This window comes from Narcine bancroftii, chromosome 3, assembly GCF_036971445.1.
Source record: "Narcine bancroftii isolate sNarBan1 chromosome 3, sNarBan1.hap1, whole genome shotgun sequence".
Taxonomy (NCBI): domain Eukaryota; kingdom Metazoa; phylum Chordata; class Chondrichthyes; order Torpediniformes; family Narcinidae; genus Narcine; species Narcine bancroftii.
Genome location: NC_091471.1, coordinates 356,470,003 through 356,492,086, shown reverse-complemented (window position 1 = coordinate 356,492,086; position 22,084 = coordinate 356,470,003). Strand labels below are relative to the sequence as shown.

At 38.0% G+C, this 22,084-nt stretch overlaps 1 protein-coding gene across 7 annotated transcripts in view; it reads left to right on the top strand.

Moving 5' to 3' along the window:
* rnf213a (ring finger protein 213a) overlaps nt 1–22,084 on the top strand; it is a 187,295-nt gene that overhangs the window by 11,298 nt on the left and 153,913 nt on the right. For 4 of the 7 annotated variants that reach the window (XM_069929967.1, XM_069929963.1, XM_069929968.1 and 1 more), the window contains exons 2-5: nt 177–271; nt 4,235–4,440; nt 17,153–17,662; nt 20,677–20,909. In XM_069929967.1, the coding sequence (XP_069786068.1) occupies nt 4,237–4,440; nt 17,153–17,662; nt 20,677–20,909 (947 nt within the window). In that variant the 5' untranslated portion in view covers nt 177–271; nt 4,235–4,236. Of the gene's footprint in view, nt 1–155; nt 272–4,234; nt 4,441–17,152; nt 17,663–20,676; nt 20,910–22,084 lie in introns of all 7 variants that reach the window. The other 3 variants (XM_069929966.1, XM_069929965.1, XM_069929964.1) reach the window with 3 other exon arrangements.

Here is a 22,084-nt window from a genome sequence, read left to right as displayed (position 1 = left end):
TTGCAGCGCCACCACTACAGTTGACAAATGCCTTTTCCCAGCCGGAGTTTCAGCTGGTAATACTTCAGCTGATGATACTACAAACGGTTTATTCATAACATTGCCGTCAGATGCTACTGCGCATGTGCGAACCTGAGTAACTCTTTGTTCTAAAGGCTGTTTGGCGCCCTCTTTAGGGAGTTCTACCGATGTAACATAGAGCTCTGCATCCGAACACTGTACCTCTCTCCTGGGATCCATTTCACGCTGAGTCCCGGTGTCTTTTCTACAGGTAGGCTCCAAAACTTGAACTTTTGGAAAATGTAGTTTCTTGATGATCTGTTGTCGTTTTTTTTTTGCTCTTTTTCACCAATTGTACCATCAGAAGTTAAATTAACAGCACTGAAGTTATCTAAACTTTTAAAGAATTTTAACGGGCATTTCTAGACAAAAGAATAAGATAGAGTCAGGAGAGGACTGGAAGGCACGTCTGATCCTTACGCCATCTTGCCACGCCCCCCCAATACCTAACTGTTCTCTTTACTAAATTCCCTCGCTTCCATGACCCTGTACATGGTAGATACAGATAAGAAGTATAAATTTAATACCGGCCATCTCCATTGCCATCACACAGGGATGACTACACTGTATTTTGGAGAAGGATTTGATCAGAGTTGTCAATTCTCTGCAGTACTTGAATATCAGCAAAATCTTCTGTACGTCTAATGTAGTGGTTGTCAACCTTTTTCGGTCTAAGGCCTACCTGGCCTTTGGCCTAACATGCCATGCCCACTAGTGGCAATGTCTGAGCAATATTTTCAAATCAAAGGCGACCTCCCTATAGCCAGTTCTGAGCCACACTCTCAAGCCCTCATGTCTGTCCATGGCCTTTCACACTACCCCACCCTGACCACCCACAGATTGGAGGAACAACACCTCATCTTTTGTCTAGGCACTCTCCAACCCCAGAGCATGACCATTGAGTTCACTGCATTCCACTAATCAGCTTGCCTTTTCCCCCTTCGACTCCCCACCTTTAGTTATTCCAGTTCCTACTTCCTTTCTCTCTCCACCTAGTCTAGACTCCTCCCCCCCTCCACCTATCATCATCCACCCTCACCACCTCCCCGTCCTCCTTTTGTTCAGACATCTCTAATGTTCCCCCACACCTTGATGAAGGGCTCAAACCCGAAACCTTGGTACATAAAGGCACTGTTTGACCTGCTGAGTTTCTCCGGCATTTGTGGGGTTTTTTTCTGTAAGAAACATGTTCATCTAATTTTATCACATTTAATAACATGAGGGAATACAAATTTTATTGCAATTTATGAAGGGTTCTTCTTACGAATAATTGCCATACAAAAATACATGGACTGTTAGTTTATGTTTTCTTTCTTTGGCTTGGCTTCGCGGACGAAGATTTATGGAGGGGGTAAAAAAGTCCACGTCAGCTGCAGGCTCGTTTGTGGCTGACAAGTCCGATGCGGGACAGGCAGACACGATTGCAGCGGTTGCAGGGGAAAATTGGTTGGTTGGGGTTGGGTGTTGGGTTTTTCCTCCTTTGCCTTTTGTCAGTGAGGTGGGCTCTGCGGTCTTCTTCAAAGGAGGTTGCTGCCCGCCAAACTGTGAGGCGCCAAGATGCACGGTTTGAGGCGTTATCAGCCCACTGGCGGTGGTCAATGTGGCAGGCACCAAGAGATTTCTTTAGGCAGTCCTTGTACCTTTTCTTTGGTGCACCTCTGTCACGGTGGCCAGTGGAGAGCTCGCCATATAACACGATCTTGGGAAGGCGATGGTCCTCCATTCTGGAGACGTGACCCATCCAGCGCAGCTGGATCTTCAGCAGCGTGGACTCGATGCTGTCGACCTCTGCCATCTCGAGTACTTCGACGTTAGGGATGTAAGCGCTCCAATGGATGTTGAGGATGGAGCGGAGACAACGCTGGTGGAAGCGTTCTAGGAGCCATAGGTGATGCCGGTAGAGGACCCATGATTCGGAGCCGAACAGGAGTGTGGGTATGACAACGGCTCTGTATACACTTATCTTTGTGAGGTTTTTCAGTTGGTTGTTTTTCCAGACTCTTTTGTGTAGTCTTCCAAAGGCGCTATTTGCCTTGGCGAGTCTGTTGTCTATCTCATTGTCGATCCTTGCATCTGATGAAATGGTGCAGCCGAGATAGGTAAACTGGTTGACCGTTTTGAGTTTTGTGTGCCCGATGGAGATGTGGGGGGGCTGGTAGTCATGGTGGGGAGCTGGCTGATGGAGGACCTCAGTTTTCTTCAGGCTGACTTCCAGGCCAAACATTTTGGCAGTTTCCGCAAAGCAGGACGTCAAGCGCTGAAGAGCTGGCTCTGAATGGGCAACTAAAGCGGCATCGTCTGCAAAGAGTAGTTCACGGACAAGTTTCTCTTGTGTCTTGGTGTGAGCTTGCAGGCGCCTCAGATTGAAGAGACTGCCATCTGTGCGATACCGGATGTAAACAGCGTCTTCATTGTTGGGGTCTTTCATGGCTTGGTTCAGCATCATGCTGAAGAAGATTGAAAAGAGGGTTTATGTTTATGTTTTAATTTATTTCTATATTGTAAGGATATTTCCTTGAACGTTAAAGGTTACTCATTTGCTTGCAATAGCCAAGTATCCTTGTCACATAATCCTGTCCAGGGTAAATCTTGGATTAAAATGTTTGTAAAAAAAACTCTATCCAGTTTAAGAGAAGAAAACTATCATGCATCTTATCTAAAAACAGGAGTCTGAGTGAAGAACAACAAGCAGTAAGAAGACAGAAAACACACACTTCTGAATCAGTCTAAATCTGTTTTGTGTGGAGGTCTGATAGGAATTGTGAGTGCTGAGCACCAAGCTGCTTGTATTGAGTGTGACACATGCATCAGGTCAACAAATAATTCCCACCCCACCTCAGATGTCCTGGGACTGAAAGGGGCGAGAGACGGCCAGGTGACCTCATCAACCTCAGTGTCAGATTGCTCACGACCACTCCCAAGGTCCCCTTAGCACCTCCCCTACCTCTGGGTTGGGAAGTCTCCGTGGCCCACATTGTAACACACTTCAAAATTCTTCATATTTCTTTAAAGTCTTCCATTTGATGACCTCTGAATATTTACCAGATAAGACCATCAGAGAAGTGGATAAATAGAATTACATATGATCAAAGTGTGAAAGCTTACGAGATGCAAACTGTGGCATTCACAATTAGTTTACTTAGTAAAAGTAAAGGGCTTCAAATTAAAAAAAAACTTAGTAAAGATTTGTACCAACATACAGTGAGAGTAACCCTAAATTATCTAACTGAAAAGAATACTTGAAAATGTGAGAAGAGAAATTTCAATCCAGCTTTGGACTACTGCTCTAACCAAAATTAAATTTAATTTTAGATATAGCGTGCTAACAGGTCTTTTTGACCCATGCTGCCCAATTACACTTAATTGGCCTACAACCTCTGGAAGGAAACCCACACAGACGTGGGAGAATGTACAAATTCCGTATGGACAGCACAGGATTAAAACTCCAGTTCCAATCGCTGGAGCTGTAACAGCATTGCGTTGAGCACTGCACTTACCATCCCTCCTTCCCCAAGATCTCAACCTTCTATCCTACTGCAACAAATGTATGTTTTTAAAGTCCAGTGTTGGGGGGGGTGGAGAAGGACATGAATTTTGAATTCACTGCCAAGAAAATTCTTCTCGACGTAGTTAATTAAATAACTAACACTTGTGGTAAGATTCAAGCCTCCGCTTTATTGAGGGAGCGTCCCACAGAGGACCGGTGTCTGCACGAGTTCCTAATGTTACAGAAGTCGGTCTTTTATAGGCAAGGTCTTTTCTCATATTTGACATGATCACAAAATTACTGAGACAACTTTTACAGAAAGGTGTGTTTAACATGATGATGGGAACACACAAAGGCTGGTGATTAGAGAGCATTCTGTTATCTAGCAGTTTGTTTGGACTTGTTTGTTCTTGGAAGACCCCTATTGATTAATCATTCCCTGCAGAAACAGAGTCCAACAGTAATTCAATTTCTTCCACATTCACCTTTTGGAATAACAATTGACATTTTTTAGGTTTTTTTGGTATGAAACTGTGAAGTTAGTGTCATTTGTGATGTACTTTGTGTGTATTTTACCTTATGAGGTAACTGTCTTCAAATATTAGGCACACTTCCAAGTTTTAACTCAAATGTTATTTTATTTCTTGCCTTGGATTTTCTTCACTGTTTTTAATTATTTATTTGAAGGAATGGCCCAGAAAGGTGGAAAGCAAGAAACTCCAAATTTATCAACATCAGAGGATGTAAATCTGATGCTGTCGTCTGCCATTCAGCCAGCCACTGAAAATGCAGAATCATTCCAGGGAACAGGAAATGCTTGTAAAATACATTGTGACCAAAACCCAGACATGTCAGCCAACAGTGAAAATGAAACTTCAAATTCTCAGCGGAAGGTAAGATGGCTGAGTAAGTTAGTGTCACAATTTCTGCAGTATTCCTAAATTAAGATAATTTCCAATTGTAAAGTTTCAAGAGGTGGTGTCCTTCGACTTCCCTGATTTCAGGAATCACTGCAAGAGGCTTGAATCATTAATATGACGCCACAAAGGAGGAGTTTAATTTATGGGTACACAAAGAGCATCATTGTCCACAGATCAGGAAAAAAATAAATGGAAGGTTTAAAATTCTGTCTACTTCATAGATTAGGAAGCTGCTCGTCGAGCATGCAGATTTAAGATGATTGATGTAAGAATTCGGAGAGATGAGAATTTTTTTGCGAGGTGACAGACTTTTTTTAATTTTTAATTTTTTATTTTTCACACCATAAATCACATTAGCCATGATATACACTATTTCTTTTTCACACATATACAGTGACTTTTTCTCCCCCCCCCCCCCCCTCCTCCCAAGCCACCCCCCACCCCCCCCTCTCATCCATTTTAGGTATACAATCTAGGTTGCATTAAGCCAGTCAGACAATGTTGTCATTCAACAAAAATACACCAGAAATTCTACAGAGTCCATTCTTTTCTTTCCTTCTCCTTCCATCAACTTAGGTAATGTTTGTCCCCGGTAGGTTTTCGCTATTGTATTTAATGTAAGGCTCCCATACTTGTTCGAATATTTCAATATTATTTCTTAACCAATATGTTATTTTTTCTAATGGAATACATTTATTCATTTAAATTTAGTAGTTTCTTCCTTTTAATTTGGTTATGTATTCCATTAATATTTAAAGTCATATAGTTCAGCGTAGCCATTTTATATTTTGTTTATCTTCTCTTTCCGTTTTTCCATCATTACCTTTCCTCCTTTTCCATTTCTGTTTTCTTATTTTCAACTCTTTATAAGACAACATTCCTGCAACATCCAACATTTTCCTTATTCTCCTATTTCTATCTTATTTATCCCCAATCTCTCCTTCCGCGAGGTGACAGACTTCATCATGGTTTTTTTTTTTTGCTGCTAAAAATGCATCCTTGACTTTGTTAACTGAACTTCACTGCTGACCAGGATCCTATCTTCCATCTCCATAAACTTGAGTTCATCTAAAATTCTGCTGCATCTATTAAAACTCAAATTCTATTCCCTATTCACCACGTGCTCGATGATCAATATATGTCTATATAGAATGCAGAAATGTACAACACAAGAATAGGCCCTTGAGCCCACCATGATATTCTGACCATGATGGCAATCTAAACTCATCCTATCTCTCTGTTTCTCTCTTGCTGCTGCTTCTCTTCTACTGTAAGGCTGCAGGCGGCACTAATGGTGACTCTTTGCCTTGTGGGCAGATGGAAGGCAGTTTCATGTTATATTGCAATGTGAAGGAATCTTGAATGTGCCTGCACCTGGTCTGTTCATTGTCCGTCTGGATGCCTCTAAAGTGTTACAGTTATATCTGCTTCTACTGCCTTCCCTGGCAGCATCTTCCTGGCACCTGGCACCGAGATGCAGTTCCTTAAGGACCAAGTTGGGGAACTGGAGCTGCAACTTGAGGGCCTACGGCTGGTAAGGGAGAGTGAGGAGTTGATAGATTCAACTTTCAGGGACATAGTTACCCCAAGACCAGATGTGTCAGGGGAGGGAAGAAAAATACCAGGAAAATGGAGAGCGCACCTGTGAATATCCCTCTCAGTAACAGGTATATTTTGTTGGATGCTGTTGAGGGAGATGACCTGACAGAAGCTGGCAGCAATGACCAGGTCGCTGGTACTGAGCCTGGCATGGTAGACCAAAAGGTAAAAAGGAATGCAGTGGTCATTGGAGACTCCAATGTCAGAAATACAGACAGGAGATTCTGTGAGCCAGATAGGTATGCCTGCATGGTGTGCTGCCTCCCTGGTGCAAGGGTGCAGGATATTTCAAATCAGGTCCAGGGTATTCTAAAAGGGGAAGGCGAACAGCCTGATGTCTTGGTACATGTGGGTACCAATGACATAGATAAAAAGAAGGAGGAAGTACTGAAAAAGGATTACAGAGAGCTAGGACAGAAACTAAGAAATAGGACAGCCAGGGTGGTGATCTCTGGTATGCTACCTGTGCCAAGTGCACTGAGGACAAAAATGGAAGGTTAAGAAAAATGAATGTGTGGCTGAGGGGCTGGTGTAAAGGACAGGGTTTTGGCTTCTTGGATCATTGGGATCTCTTTTGGGGAAGGCATGACCTCTACAAGAAGGATGGGTTACACCTAAACCCAAAATGGGTCAATATATTGGCAGCTAGGTTTGGTACAGCCGTTGGGTGCGGTTTAAACTAATTTGGCAGGGGGGTGGGAACCTGTATGATAGGGCAAAGGACAGAAAAGATAAAACAGGAAAAGTTAGGTTAGGCAGCAAAAGTAAAAAATCAGAAAGAGCAAGGAGGGTGAAAAAAGCAAATCTGAAGGCTTTATATCTTAATGCAAGAAGCATTCAGAACAAGGTAGATGAATGAGCTGTGGAAATTGAGATAAACAAATATGATTTGATTGGGATTACAGAAACATGGCTGCAGGGTGGGCAAGCCTGGGAACTTAACATCCCGGGGTATATGATATTTAGGAGGGATCGACAAGAAAGAAAAGGGGGTGGGGTAGTATTGATGGTGAGAGAAGGGACTGACACGATTGACAGAAAGGATATCAACTCGGAAGATGCGGAATCTATATGGGTAGAACTGAGGAATAGCAAGGGGCGGAAAACATTAGTGGGGGTGATATATAGGCCTCCAAATAGTAGTGTAGAGGTGAGGGAAGGCATTAAAAGAGAAATTAGAAAAGCGTGCAATAAAGGAACAGCTGTCATCATGGGAGACTTTAATTTGCATATAGATTGGACTAGTCAAATTGGTAAAAATACAGAGGAGGAGGAATTCCTTGAATGTTTACGGGACGGTTATCTAGACCAATATGTCGAAGAACCAACTCGGGAGCAGGCCATTTTAGATTGGGTATTATGCAATGATAAGGGGCTAATCAGCAATCTTGTTGTGCGAGGCCCTTTGGGTAGGAGCGATCACAATATGATCGAATTCTCACTCGACATGGAGAGTGAAGAAATTAAAACCGAGACTGTCCTGAATTTAAATAAAGGGAATTATGATGGTATGAGACGGGAGTTGAGTAAGATTGATTGGGTGGTGTTTATGGAGGAGTTGACTGTGGATAGACAATGGAAAGCATTCACAGATCTAATGGAGAAATTGCAAAAATCGTTTATACCGGTTTGTCATAAAAATAAACGAAAAAAGGTGACTCAACCGTGGATAACAAGGGAAATTAGAGACAGCATTAGGTCCAAAGAGAGAGCATATCAATTGGCCAAAAAAAGTACCACAACCGAAGACTGGGAGCAGTTCAAGATGCACCAAAGGAGGACAAAGGGATTAATCAAGAGAGCAAAAATAAATTACGAAAGTAAGCTTGCGGCAAATTTAAAAACCGACCTGCAAAAGCTTTTATAAATATGTCAAGAGAAAAAGATTGATGAAATCCAGAGTAGGTCCTTTGCAGTCGGAATCAGGGGAATATATAATGGGGAATAAGGAAATGGCAAACCAATTAAATTCTTACTTTAGTTCTGTTTTTACAAGAGAGGATACAAATAACCTCCCAAGCATGTTGGGAAACAGAGACTAATGCAAGGGAGGAACTGAAAGAAATCAGTATCTCTAAAGACATGGTCTTGGGGAAATTGATGGGATTGAATGCAGATAAATCCCAAGGGCCTGATAATCTACATCCTAGGGTACTTAAGGAAGTGGCCATTCAGGTAGCAGATGCTTTAAGAATTATTTTACAGAACTCGATAGAGTCAGGATCAGTACCCATGGATTGGAGGGTAGCTAATGTTATCCCACTATTTAAAAAGGGGGGGTAGAGAAAAAGCGGGGAATTATAGGCCGGTGAGCCTTACATCAGTAGTGGGCAAAATGATGGAATCCATTATTAAGGATGTAATAGCGGAGCATATGACTAGCAGAGAAGGGATCGGATAGAATCAACATGGATTTACAAAAGGTAAATCATGCTTGACAAATCTATTGGAATTCTTTGAGATGGTGACAGGTAAAATAGATGGAGGAGAGCCAGTGGATGTGGTGTACCTGGACTTCCAAAAGGCCTTCGGTAAGGTCCCACATAAACAACTAGCTTCCAAAATCAAGGCTCATGGGATTGGGGGCAAAGTATTGATGTGGATTGAGAACTGGCTGGCAGGTAGAAGACAGAGAGTTGGGATAAATGGCTCGTTTTCTGAGTGGCAGGCGGTGACCAGTGGGATGCCACAGGGATCTGTACTGGGACCCCAGCTGTTCACAATTTACATTAATGATCTGGATGAGGGGGTCGGATGTAATATCTCCAAATTTGCAGATGACACTAAGCTAGGAGCGGTTGTGTGCATGGAAGAGGGGGTCAGGAAGCTCCAGTGTGATTTGGATAAATTGAGGGACTAGGCAGATACATGGCAAATGCACTACAATGTGGATAAAGTGAGGTTATCCACTTTGGTAATACAAACTGGAGGGCAGATTACTATTTGAATGGCAATAGATTAAGAGATGGGGAAGTGCAGAGAGACCTAGGGGTACTTGTACACCAGTCTCTGAAGGCGAGCATGCAGGTACAGCAGGTGGTTAAAAAGGCAAATGGTATGTTGGCCTTCATATCAAGAGGGTTTGAGTATAGGAACAAGGATACTTTACTGCAGCTGTACAGGGCCTTGGTGAGACCCCACCTGGAGTATTGTGTGCAGTTTTGGTCACCTTATCTAAGGAAGGATGTTCTTGCAATGGATGGAGTGCAGAGGCGATTCACCAGGCTGATACCTGGAATGGCAGGAATGACTTATGAGGAAAGATTGCGCAAATTGGGATTGTACTCGCTGGAGTTTAGAAGATTGAGAGGGGATCTCATAGAGACATATAAAATTCTGGCAGGACTGGACAGAGTGGATGCAGATGGGATGTTTCCAATGGTGGGGGAGTCCTGAACCCGGGGCCATGGTTTGAGGATAATAAGCAAACCATTTAGGACCGAGATGAGGAGGAATTTCTTTACCCAGAGGGTGGTAAATCTGTGGAATTCATTGCCACAGAGGGCAGTAGAGGCAGGTTCATTAAATATATTTAAGAGGGAATTGGATCTATTTCTTCAGTCTTCTTTCTTTGGCTTGGCTTCGCGGACGAAGATTTATGGAGGGGGTAAAAAGTCCACGTCAGCTGCAGGCTCGTTTGTGGCTGACCAGTCCGATGCGGGACAGTATAAGGGTATTAAAAGTTACGGAGAGAAGGCGGGGACGGGGTACTGAACTTTAAGATCAGCCATGATCTCGTTGAATGGCGGAGCAGGCTCGAAGGGTCGAATGACCTACTCCTGCTCCTATCTTCTATGTTTTTATGTTTCTACCTACCACTCTTTTTGTTTTAAAAAAAAATCATGCCTCAATCATCTGCTTTAAAATGTCCCTCATGTCAACTTAAACCCGTATCTTTGTTTGATCTACCCTTCATGGAGGAAAAAGACTCTTCCTATTTATCCTATATGTGTCTCTAATAATTTTATATACTTTTATTGCTGTAAATCTGTCTTTCTTGTTTTCAAATCTCTTCATGTATTAGTTTCTGTGACTTTCAGCAGTTGTGTCCTTTTGTGCTCTCCTCGTTCCTCTGATTCCGGCCTTGTGCATTCCTGATTTTTAATTAATCCACTGTTGATAAGAATGTGTATATCAAAAGCTACCAAGGCTCCAAGGCAGCGTTTCTCAACCTTTTTAACCCTTGAAATAGTTTTCATGTCTAAGGTAATCCCTGCATGAAAAATATTATATACCATTATTAATATCTATCTCTTTTATATTTTTATCGCAGTTCAAGTGGTAAACATTATATATTTTTTTCGGATAACTTGTTTAAGGAAAAAAATTACCCCTTTTTTTGTCAAATTTATTGGCAATGCAAAAAAAAATCATACTGCTCACTTATGAGACCTCACACTGAGGTTTTCATTTTAAATAATGTGAGGTTGGAGCCTTTATTATAATAACCAAGGATTTTCCAACAATATTCCGTCCATGTATAGTAAAATGAAACAAAAATTACTCAAAAATGCATTAGCCTATTTATCACTGTTCCTCGCGGAACCCCTGGCGACCTCTTGCGGAACCCTAGGGTTCCAGGGAACCCTGGTTGAGAAACACTTCTCTTAAGATCTGGAAATCACTTTCTAAAACTGCTTTTCTTCTTTAAGGTGCAGTTTAAAGCCTACTGATGCTAAGCTGCTACAGAGTTTATAATGGATCCATGCCAGCTTTTTTAAGTTGGGAAAAGCTTTAAGATTTCTTATTTATAAATGTATCACCTAACTGAATAAAGAAGTCAATTTCATTCATACCTTTCAAAAGTAGTTAGTTACTTTGAAAAAGAGAAAGAATTGCCATAGTAAAATAAAGTACAGTAGAGGTACTCAAGATTCAAGATCAGGATTCAAGTTATTATCATGTATTAAAGATAGTGCAATATTACATAGAATTTGTTTTTTTTTAAAGGTTTTTATTGAGATTTACAATAATACAGAAATTAAACAGTACAATTATGTAAAGAATGTAAATTGTAAGAAAAAGAAAAAAACCTATAATTAAAACCCCTTCCACTATACAAGGTTGGAAACAAAAATCACTTAACGTGTGACTATCAAGTGACATCAACCTGGAGATATCACAGCATCGAAGGGTATGAGAACCTTAAAACTCTATGTTAATGATCCATAAAAGGGCCCCATTTCTTTATGAAATTAGTATTTTAATGGCATATCTAATTTTTTCTAAACTTAAACAAGACACAATATCCTTTAATAATTTTGTATGTGTAGGTGGAGTGTTATCTTTCCATTTAATCAAAATTGCACATCTGACTATCCATGAAGTAAAAGATATAATTCAATTTCAAGTTCAAGTCATCATCTTGAAATGATCCAAAAAGAGCAATTAAAGGATAAAGTTCAAATTTAGCCTTAAGAATCACCATTAATGTTTGAAAAATATTTTTACAAAATTTTTCTAAACTAGGGCAAGTCCAAAACATGTGAATCAAAGAACCCTCAGTAATTTTACATTTGTCGGATAGAGGGTTCATATCAGAGCAAAAATTAGATAATTTAACTTTAGACCCATGTACTCTATGCACCACTTTAAATTGCAATAAGCAATATCATACACAAAGAGAGGTCATAATAATCAAATTACAAATGGAATCCTGAAGCTCATCAGAGTGGTTCCCAGTCTCTCTTGATCTTAACTAATGAGGCCATTCTTAAATCAATAAAATTGTTATAAATAAAAGCTATTGAACCTCTATGAGAAAGTTGTAACTCAAAAAGTAAATCAAGAATATTTGCCTTGGGAATTTGCGGAAAATCAGGGATCGTGTCTTGTAAGTTAAATTTAACCACCAATTGTTCAAAAGAAGCAAACTTATTTTGAATAAAAATGTCTTTAAAACATTTAATGCCCAATCTGTGCCGATCCTTAAAAGCTGTATTCTGCAATGATGGTAAAAAAAAAATAGGACTAGCAAGGGAAAAATTCTGAAATCTAAAAAACCTTCTAAATTGTGCCCTTATTCTCAAACTATGTTTAAATATTGGATTATCAGTTAACTTGTATAAAGATGAAGACAGAAAAGACCCTAAAATTGCCAACAAAGAAGTATTCTTTGTGAAATTTAATTCAATTTTTACCCATGAAGGGCAGTCAACCAAATTATCAAAATGTATCAAAAGAATTAACTTGCGAATAATGATCGCCCAATAATCTAAAATTGGGAAATGCCAATCCGCTATTCCTTTTAGCTTTTTGAAGATTAACTTTATTTAAGTGAGGGCATTTTCCCTGCCATATGTAGGAAGATATAATTGAGTTGAGTGAATTTAAAAAAAAGATTTAGGGATGAAAATTGGTATGATTGGGGAAAAAAAGGTACAAAAATTTAGGTAAAGTGTTTATTTTAGTAGAATGAATACAACCAACCATTTAAAGTGATAAAGGCAACTATTTTGATAATGATAATTTAACGATTAAATAAAGTGGAAAATTTTTCATTAAAAACATGTTTATAGCTCTTAGTAATTGTAATACTGAGATAAGTAAGTTGATTTTGCACAATCTTAAAAGGAAAATTAGAATAATTTGATGTAAAACCATTTAAAGGTAAAAGTTCACTCGTATGCAGATTCAACAAACCTGGAAAACTGACTAATATGGGAAAGTAAAGCCAGTGTATTTGGTAAATGAACAAAAAGCAAAAGATAGTCTACATATAAGGAAACCTTATGTTCAGTACCATTCCTAAAAATCCATTAAGATCTCTACTTTTACAAAGAAAAATCATTAAAGGTTCCAATACCAAGTCAAAAAGTAATGACTTAAAGGATACTCATCTGAAGATGGAAAAGTTTTGACTTTTGTAAATTAATAAGAATTGAGGCAGTTGGACATAAATGTAATAATTTAATCCATTTAATAAAGCTAGCCCCAAATTAATTTTTTCTAGTTGCAAATAAATAACCCCATTCCACCCAATCAAAAGCTTTCTCTGCATCCAAAGAAAGAGCACATTTAGGGCTAGGAGTGGGAGGTAAATATATAGTATTCAACAAACAGGGTATATTTAAATAAGAATAATTGTTTTTAATGAAACCATTTTGATCTTTCAAAATGATTAATGGTAAAATATTTTCCAGTCTGTGTGCCAATATTTTTAGATAAAATCTTCATAGGCTACATTAAATAAAGAGATAGGTCTATAAGAAGCACATTCAATTGGATTTTTCCCCTTTTTAAAAATAAGAGAAATATAAGCTTTGTTAAAAGATGAGGGAAAATTCCCTTGTTTAAATGAGTCATTAAGTACAGAACTTAATTGGGGCACTAGCAATTTGGAAAAGGATTTATAAAATTCAATGGGGTAACCATCAGGTCTCAGAGATTTCTATATTGTGGAGAAGAAATTGCAAACAGTATTTCCTCTTGAGAGATCGTTACCTCCAAACTCATACATTTATTGTGAGAAGGAGTAGGCAAATTAAGGTGTTCCAGAAAATCCAACATTGAAATATTATCAGTATTGGATTGAAAAGTATACAATCAAGAATAGAATGCTCTAAAAGTATCATTTATTTTAAAATGATCAGTAGTATCCGTACCATCTTCCATCCAAATCTTATTAATTTGTCTCTTAGCAACCATTCCTTTCAATTAGGTTTACCAGCCTTTTTTCCTGTGAATGTAAAACTGACTCCGACTCCTCAAGAATTGCTCTTCAATTGAATAAGTAGAAAGAAGATCAAATTTAGTTTTAAGTTCAACTCTTTTATACAAATCAGGATATTTATCTTGTGCATACAGTAAATCAATTTGTTTGATCTGATCGACCAAATCTAATTTTTCCTTATTAGATTTCCTCTTCACATTAGCCATATAAGAAATAATTTGCCCTCTAAGATATGCTTTCATAGTGTCCCAGAAAATCAAGTTAGAAATTTTTAGAGAAGAATTTGTAGTAAAGAAGAACTGAATTTGCTCCTCCATAAAATTCAAAAAGTCCTTGTCTGAAAGTAAGGTCGAGTTAAATTGCCAATATTTCCCGGTGAAAGGAGTATCATGAAAATTCAAATATAGACTAACAGGAGCATAGCCAGATATAATTATACCTTGTTATTCATGTGATTTGGTCAATTAAATCAATTGATTATCTATTCAAAAAAATCTATCCGAGATTTCTTGAAGAAAGACAATATCAGCCTTCAAGTGTCTAACATGGGCAAATGCCCTAGAACTCTTAACTTGACCATTCATCCCTATAATGTTCCACAAAATAAGTCAAACTGAGCTAATAGGAATAGGAATGGCGCACATTTGAAAAAAAGAGTATTCTCTACTGTTCGGAGTTTAAAAAATGACAAACAACTGAGATACAATAATTTGTTAAAAAGAAATGAATTATTGCTGCAGATGTACTTTGAACATCAGATTTAGAAGAAGAACGATCTAGAATAGCCAACAATTAAAGTCCCTCCCCAATATCAATGAACAATGATGTAAATCAGATTGGGCTGAAAAAAATCTTTCAAAAAATTTCTGGTTCATCCGTATTTGTGGCATATACATTAGCAAAAACAACTCTTTTGCTATGTAATTTGCCAGTAAGAATAATATAACAGCCTTGTCTATCCAATAGATTGTTATGAAGAACAAATTGAATATTTTGGTTAATTAAAATGGATACTCCACTAATCTTAGCATTTGAACAAGAATGTAAATGCTGTTCTTTCCATTTTGTCATAAGTTTATCCTTATCAGAATTCCTGATATGGGTTCTTGAAGAAAGACAATATCAGCCTTCAAGTGTCTAACGTGGGCAAATGCCCTAGAACTTTTAACTTGACCATTCATCCCTATAATGTTCCACAAAATAAGTCAAATTGAGCTAATCAAAATCTTAATTAATATTGTAAAAATAGTACAGCTGAATCTGTCATCCCTCCAATAGCCTCCATCCTGAAACCACACTGACAGAGAAAAGCTACAGACCATTAAATTGAAACAACCTTGTAAACTTGTTAAACCCCCCCTCCCAAATCTCCCAGCTCTGAAGATTGCCTAAACAAAAGGAAAGCTGATCAAAAAAACATTGTAACCCCTCTGCTATAATGCTCCTAATATATAGCTCCTAATATTAAGAAATAAATTAATAATTCCCCTCAAACAAATTTTTATTCTATTAAAAAATGTTGACCCAAAGTAAAAAATACAATGTTTCATTAAGGATAAACAATATAAACACATACTTATAAACACTTGATAATCCAAAGTGCATATGCTTTGTTTCAATGCTCCCCGCGTTTTCCCACAGTCGTGTAAAGCAAACCTAACCACACAAGCAAATTTTCCCACAGTTGTTTCATAAAATATATACACTATATCACTAGTGGTATTAATAAATTATTAATCAAAATAGTTGATAATATTTATCTTTATAAAATAAAATTAATACAAACTTGTATAAATCTTAACTTGAAAAGAACCCCCCAAAATAAACTAAATGGACAAAATTGAAAATAAGAATCCTTGATTAAGTCAATTAGCCCCTCAAATAACCAGAATAATATATCACAATAAAATAGATAAAGAATATGAACACATGTGCAGTAGCTTCCAAGTTCTAACAAGGAAAATATGGGCAGCTGTGCCAGCTTTGAGACTGTAAAAAAAAAAATCAATTTTTAACTATCAAGTTCCATGACCTAAACACTGTGAATTATATGATTAAAATACAATTATTCCCAAATCTAAAATTCAAGAAACCACCAACCTTAAGCAACCGGCAAAAAAATTACTGAAAATAAATAGCCTTTGGTCTTGTGTGATTGCTGAATTTTTGGACCACTTTTTCAGGCCAAAAAAAGGGGGCTATTACATGGTATCGACTATTACATTAGGTTAAAAATACAGAAGTTTAAAATTGGTGCCCCTTCATAGTTAGTTCATCAATCGCACAACACACAATCTCAAGCAACCTACAAATATACTTATCCAGCATCCAGCTTTCCCTGAAGGTGCCAGATATCGGCGATTTTACTGTGTGAGTCATGAACCCTAATGTTGAATAGCATGTCTCCGCTCGATTGTTCAGGGATGTAAGGCCTATTTGAGCAAGTTTGATTGTCTACAGAAATGTACTTTCATAGAGCCTTTGAAATGATTTAATAAAATATCTGATATGCTGGTGAGGTTTGCATTGTAATACAACTTCTCACATTTTCTTCAATAAGCTGTGTAAAATGAATGGTTGTAAAATTCATTATATTCTCCAATTTGAATTCACCTGACATTGGTCAGCAAAGACTGAATAGTTTCAATGTGCCTTTTTTAAAAAAAACCTTGAGTCCTGGATTTTCTGGCTTTTGCTTTTGGGTTTATTGAGCACCATGCTCTGTAGACAAATACTTATTTTGCCTTTTTATGACCAAAGATTTCATATTTGCCCCAGTTTAATTCTACCCATCTCTCGACTAAACAGCTTTAATTCTTCAGTTAGATCTTGATCATGGGAGTAAATAAGATTGATAATTAACATAATAGCAATGTTTACTGTAGCTGTTCTGTTTAAAGGCAATTAGGAATGGGCAGTGTGTGCTCATATATGCAGTAATTCCCAGATCTTTAAAAAATTGAATTTAAAAAGAAGTATGAATTTAAAATTTGGATAACTTGTATGGATTAAAAAAAATATTTTCGATCTATTTATCTTGAAGCAAATTAGAGAGAATAAATGTTGAATTCAGAATTCAACAATATATTACCCAACTTCCTTTAGAAAAAGGGTGGGTTAATTCTTCAAGCTTTATAATATAGTAAAACATTAAATTGGAGTTGAGTTGAAAATGTTTCCAATATCTTCATCTATTATTCTTGTACAATGTTGGTGTCTAATCTACACTGGATACGATTGCATGTATACCATTTGCCAAAGTTTTATTTGTACCGTTTTCTAATCAAGAATATGAGAGAATTTTAATTTTAAAGCAAAGTGACAGAAAGGGATGGCTTTTTGAAATCCAGATTATGAATCTGATTGCTTTCATTCATATGATCTGACTCTATTAATATTGTTTTTAAAAAACAGGAAAAACAGAACCAGAGCAGTTCTGATACATGTAAAGAGACTATTCAACCAAAGCAGTTCCATTTAGAAGGTGAGCAAACGGATACCGCAACAGGGCAAGTTGGTGACGTTGATAAAGAAACTGATGGGGCCGATTATCTTCCAGAAATCACCAATGATACTACTGATCTACAAGGTACTGTTGGTGATGGACATCTTCCCACATTAGCACAGGAGGATCAAGACCCAAAAAGTAACAGCAGCGTTAAGGATGAGTCAAATCAAGGCTTGGTGTTATCTGAAGATCGTACTGTAGAGCACAGTGCCAAAGCTATTGCAGTGAATTCTGTGCTCCACCAATGCCACAGCAAAACAGCTGACTCAACAGGAGATGGGATTTTAACCCCAGAAAAACAAAAGAGTGGTAATGAATCTGCAAAGGAAGGAAAAACTAATGGTGCAACAGCAACTAATGAAGAAAATACTCACAATCAGGAGGATTTAAAGAAAAAGGGCATTCCACAGACTAAGGTACCAAGGTCATAACACCATGTTTATAAAATAAATTGTTTTTATGAAAATACTAATTTATAAAAAGATGAGAGTTTGATTCACTAACAGTAACTGCAATTATTGGAAGAAACTTGATAGACCAATATTGAAAGGAACAATGTTCTACAATGTGTAAAGCTTTCAGTTAATTGGATGTCTCAGTAGTGCACAGATTATAAGAAAGCTTTTTCTTTCATCTTTTCTCTTTTCGGAACTGAAATTCCTGCTGAGGTATGCTCTGATTCATCTTTGACGCTTCACCTTATCTACTATACATCCTTTTCCTTCAACCATCCTGAGGATCATTTTAATCATATAAATAATAAACTAGTTCAAGTCAAGTGAAGTTGATTATCATCTGATTGCACAGGTACAACCTAATGAAACAGCAGTCTCCTGTTTTTGGTGGAAAATATGCAAAAAAAAAAACCAGTCAGACTTAACACCCATACAGACAAACAATACCAAATGCAGGACAAGTATTTCATCTCTACAAGTAAAAAAAATATTGTTTCGCGAATGTGAGAGTCACGGATGGTTAGTGTGAGTAACTCCTTTGGTCGTTCAGCATTCTCACTGCCCGTGGCAGTTTATTTGGCAGCTGTGAATTATGTCCAACTCCATAGTGACGTGGATCCATAAGTCCTCTTTCTGGTTTATAAAAGCTGATCCCACTGATGTGATGTCAATCAGCATTAGCCAATCACCACAGACAGGAATAGAAAGCAATGACTTCTGGTCTGCAGAATGATTTTAGAATTTTCTCAGCAGATTCCAGTTGACCAGTAGCAACTACCTCACAATGAAAGAAATGTGTAAACTCTCCAAAATATACTTAAAACATTGCACTCAGCGTTTTGTGAGCAGACCAGTATACATAGTGTAATGAGTAAGGCACAATGCAGGCAGTCCCTGGTTTGAAAACGTCCAATTTATGAACAACTTGTCGTTATGAACCAACAAGCTGGCTGGAAGGAGAATGGCGTCTACTTCTGGTTCGAGTGGAGCTCGCTTCCCATTGGCTCGCTGTCCTGGTGATCATCAGGTGGCTGGTGAAGCGCATCCTCTGTTAGGCAATGTCACGTGGCCTGGGCAAAGCAACAGGTGGGCGAGGGAATGAGTGGCCAGGTGGAAGGGGGGGGGGGGGGGGAAGAGAAGAAGATGCAGCGTGTGCTGCTGCTCGGCCCTAAAGTGCAATTAAAAGTGTTATTACCTGTATTATAATGTACTGTTTAAAACATTTTAATGTATTGGGAAGTGACTTGTTGCTAAATAAGGTCCGAATGTACTGGTTCTGACTTAAAGATAAATTTGGGTTAAAGATAGAACTAGGTAATGGAACTTGCATTTAACCAAGGGACTGTCTGTATATAAGAACAGAGTTGAAGAATTGGTAAGGAGCAAAGGCAGTGTAATTTCACTATTTTGGGGTTCATTCAGGAGTCTGATGACAGCAGGAAAGGCGCTGCTTCAATTTGGTGCTGTATGATCTCACAGTAGTGAATCTTCTTCTGGAACTTTTTGGATGGGGCGGTGGTGTAAGAGCAATTCAGTGAGCTTTACAAATGATTTTCTGCATTCATCTCAGGGCATTTAGAATCTGTCTTACTTTCACTCTCATTGAGTCCACCCTGCCATTGATTCGTGCGATACTAACTACACGACAGAATTCCCTATGGTGATGCAACAACTTCCGTAGCCACATTCCTATCAGCCTACTGCATAGGGGGCTGTATAGCTAGGCAACGTAGGAGGCTGGCCCCACCATGCCGGCTGTCAATCACCAGCCCAAATAAAGGCTTGAGCTGGCCCCTTCCTAAATCAGTCAGGCACATGGAACCACAGAAACCTGATGTTCAACTGATTAAAGCCTGTAGTACAGTCTTCTCAAGTTTTGTGTTCGTTTGGTGCATATTCCCTTCCAAACACTGCTATAATGTAAATTCCATACTTTGAAACCCCACCCCCCACCCCCCCCCCGCCCCCCCCAATCTGCTCCGGTTTACCAGTAGCCACCTGGCCTTTGTGATTCATTGCTTTTTGAACTGTGACTTCATTAATGGATCTTCCTCACTACCTGTGAGATCTTGTGAGGGCATGCATCTCCTCACCATTTCACACCTCTCCCTGCTCATGTTTGATCCCTCACTTCCACTTGTGCCTTTTCCTCAGTCTTTCCTTGTTTTAGATCTCTCCTTTGCCCACATGTTTTTTTGTCTATTCTAAGCTGATTTTAAAAAAAAGTAATTCAACATTCCCCCCCAAGACCGCTCTCTTTGTCTCATTGATAAACCTGGCTAGTTGTCTTTCTATCCCAGCCTCTTACCTTCTTATAAATATGATAATATTGTTACGGTTTCAACACACATCCTTGTTGGGTACAAGTTACAACTTCCTGCCAATTTGTGTACCTGCATATAATTCCTTCCCATCGGTCTAATTCTTTGGTAGACTAATAACTTATCTTCAATTCTGAGTTTCATATTCAGTTAACAGTCCATTAAAAGGAACTTGTATTAAGTGTCACAAAGATTACCACAATATCAAACAGTATCATTAATGTCGCATGACCATTTCTGTGATTCCTGTGTATGGTGGTCTTTGATCAGCAACCCCCCTCGCGAAGCCAATGTTTTCTCCTGTAAAATTGTGCGTTACCATAGACTTAATCAGTTGTGCTCGGAAATGCGATGACTTCCTGCTGCTTTATAAATTTTGAAATGAGGAAGGCAAAATGCAACCTGAAGAAATGGTTCGTATGAGGCAGAGTTTTATTTTGGTCGGCTATGACTAAAATGTTATTGCCAGGTATGGGGATACTTGTAACGAAATACAAGAGAACTCGAGGCCCAAACAGAAGATCACACATCCCAATGACAATGTTTGCAGACTTTCTGGTTTAACACAGATCCCAATAAAAATGCTTAAGATCGAAGACGTCAAACAAATGCAGCAATTTTCATGTTAATTATCCTGTCTTTGGTGCCCTCTAGGGTCAATCTTCAAAAACTGATAACGAAAAGAATCTCATTCAACAACATGATTCAAAGACTATGGAAAAGAAAAGCACTGATAATACATCAGAAAGGCCAAACCAGGAAAGCACTGAAGAATCGACAACTTCAACAAACAATAACACAAGTACGAATGAAGATAAAAAGACATTAAGTCGGAAGAAAAAAAAACAACAGAAAAAACATTCAAAAGAAGTTCCTTCGAGATTCAGGTGGGAGAAATGTACTGTGTTTATAGGTAGTTGACTATTTTTTGTAAGGAATTCATTTGATAAATTTGTTGGGCTATAGATAAATGAGCTTTCCTTCCATAATGTTGTTTATCCTGAACTTTGATTTAGGTGAGCATTACCCCGTTGAATTTCTTAATGTCACCCTGACTCATTATGATTAGTTAAGTCAAGTTTATTCTCATCTGATTGCACAAGTACAACCTGATGAAACAGTATTCTCCAATCCTCGGTGCAAAACAAGCAGACAAACAACTAGACATTGGAAATGGGCCAATGACAATTTGTCTCAAACAAAATATTTCAGTAGCAATTGAGTATATTCGATTAATTAGAAAAACCAAACAAGGCAATTAAAGGGCATGATTCTATTTTGATCTTAACAATCATTGATAAAATTTGAAAAATGTTTTTCCAAATCTTTCTAAATTGGGACACTCCCAAAACATATGAATCAATGAAGCTTCAAAAATTTAACACTTCTCACATAATGGATCAACATTTGCATAAAAATGAGATCATTTGAGTTTGGAAATGTGTATTCTATGTGCCACCTTAAATTATAATGAAAAATGCCTTGCATAAAATGAGGAATCATTAATCAATCTTCATCTGAAAATGTAATATTCAGATCACGTTCCCAATCATTCTTAATCCCAGCCATTGAGGCTGATCTTAAATCTAATAAGTCATTATGAATACATGATAATAATCCACCGAGAACCAACTGTAAATGAAAAAAAAATCAAGTATATTTGAATTTGAGATTTGAGGAAAGTCCGTTAGTTTGATAGCCAGACGAGCAATTTTAATGAAATGGAAAGATGACTTTTCACCTACTCATATACAGTGGTTACATGACGTAATGTTCTATTTAAGCTTGGAGAAAATTAGATACAACGTTATAGATAGAAAGTTTCAATTTGAAAAGATAGAACTATCATGACTGGAAAATTTAAGAAGTTTGGATGCTCTCTCTAGTTTGATCTGTATCTTTACATCCTTTTCTACAAGGTAACCTTGATTAGTGGGAGGGGATAGATTAGTTTAAGTTTTAGGTTTTTTGTTTCTTTTTATTTTTTAGATTAACTTGTTAAATATGGGTTTAATTATGATTGTCTTCGATCATATCATTAAATTAGACAGAATTTACCCTT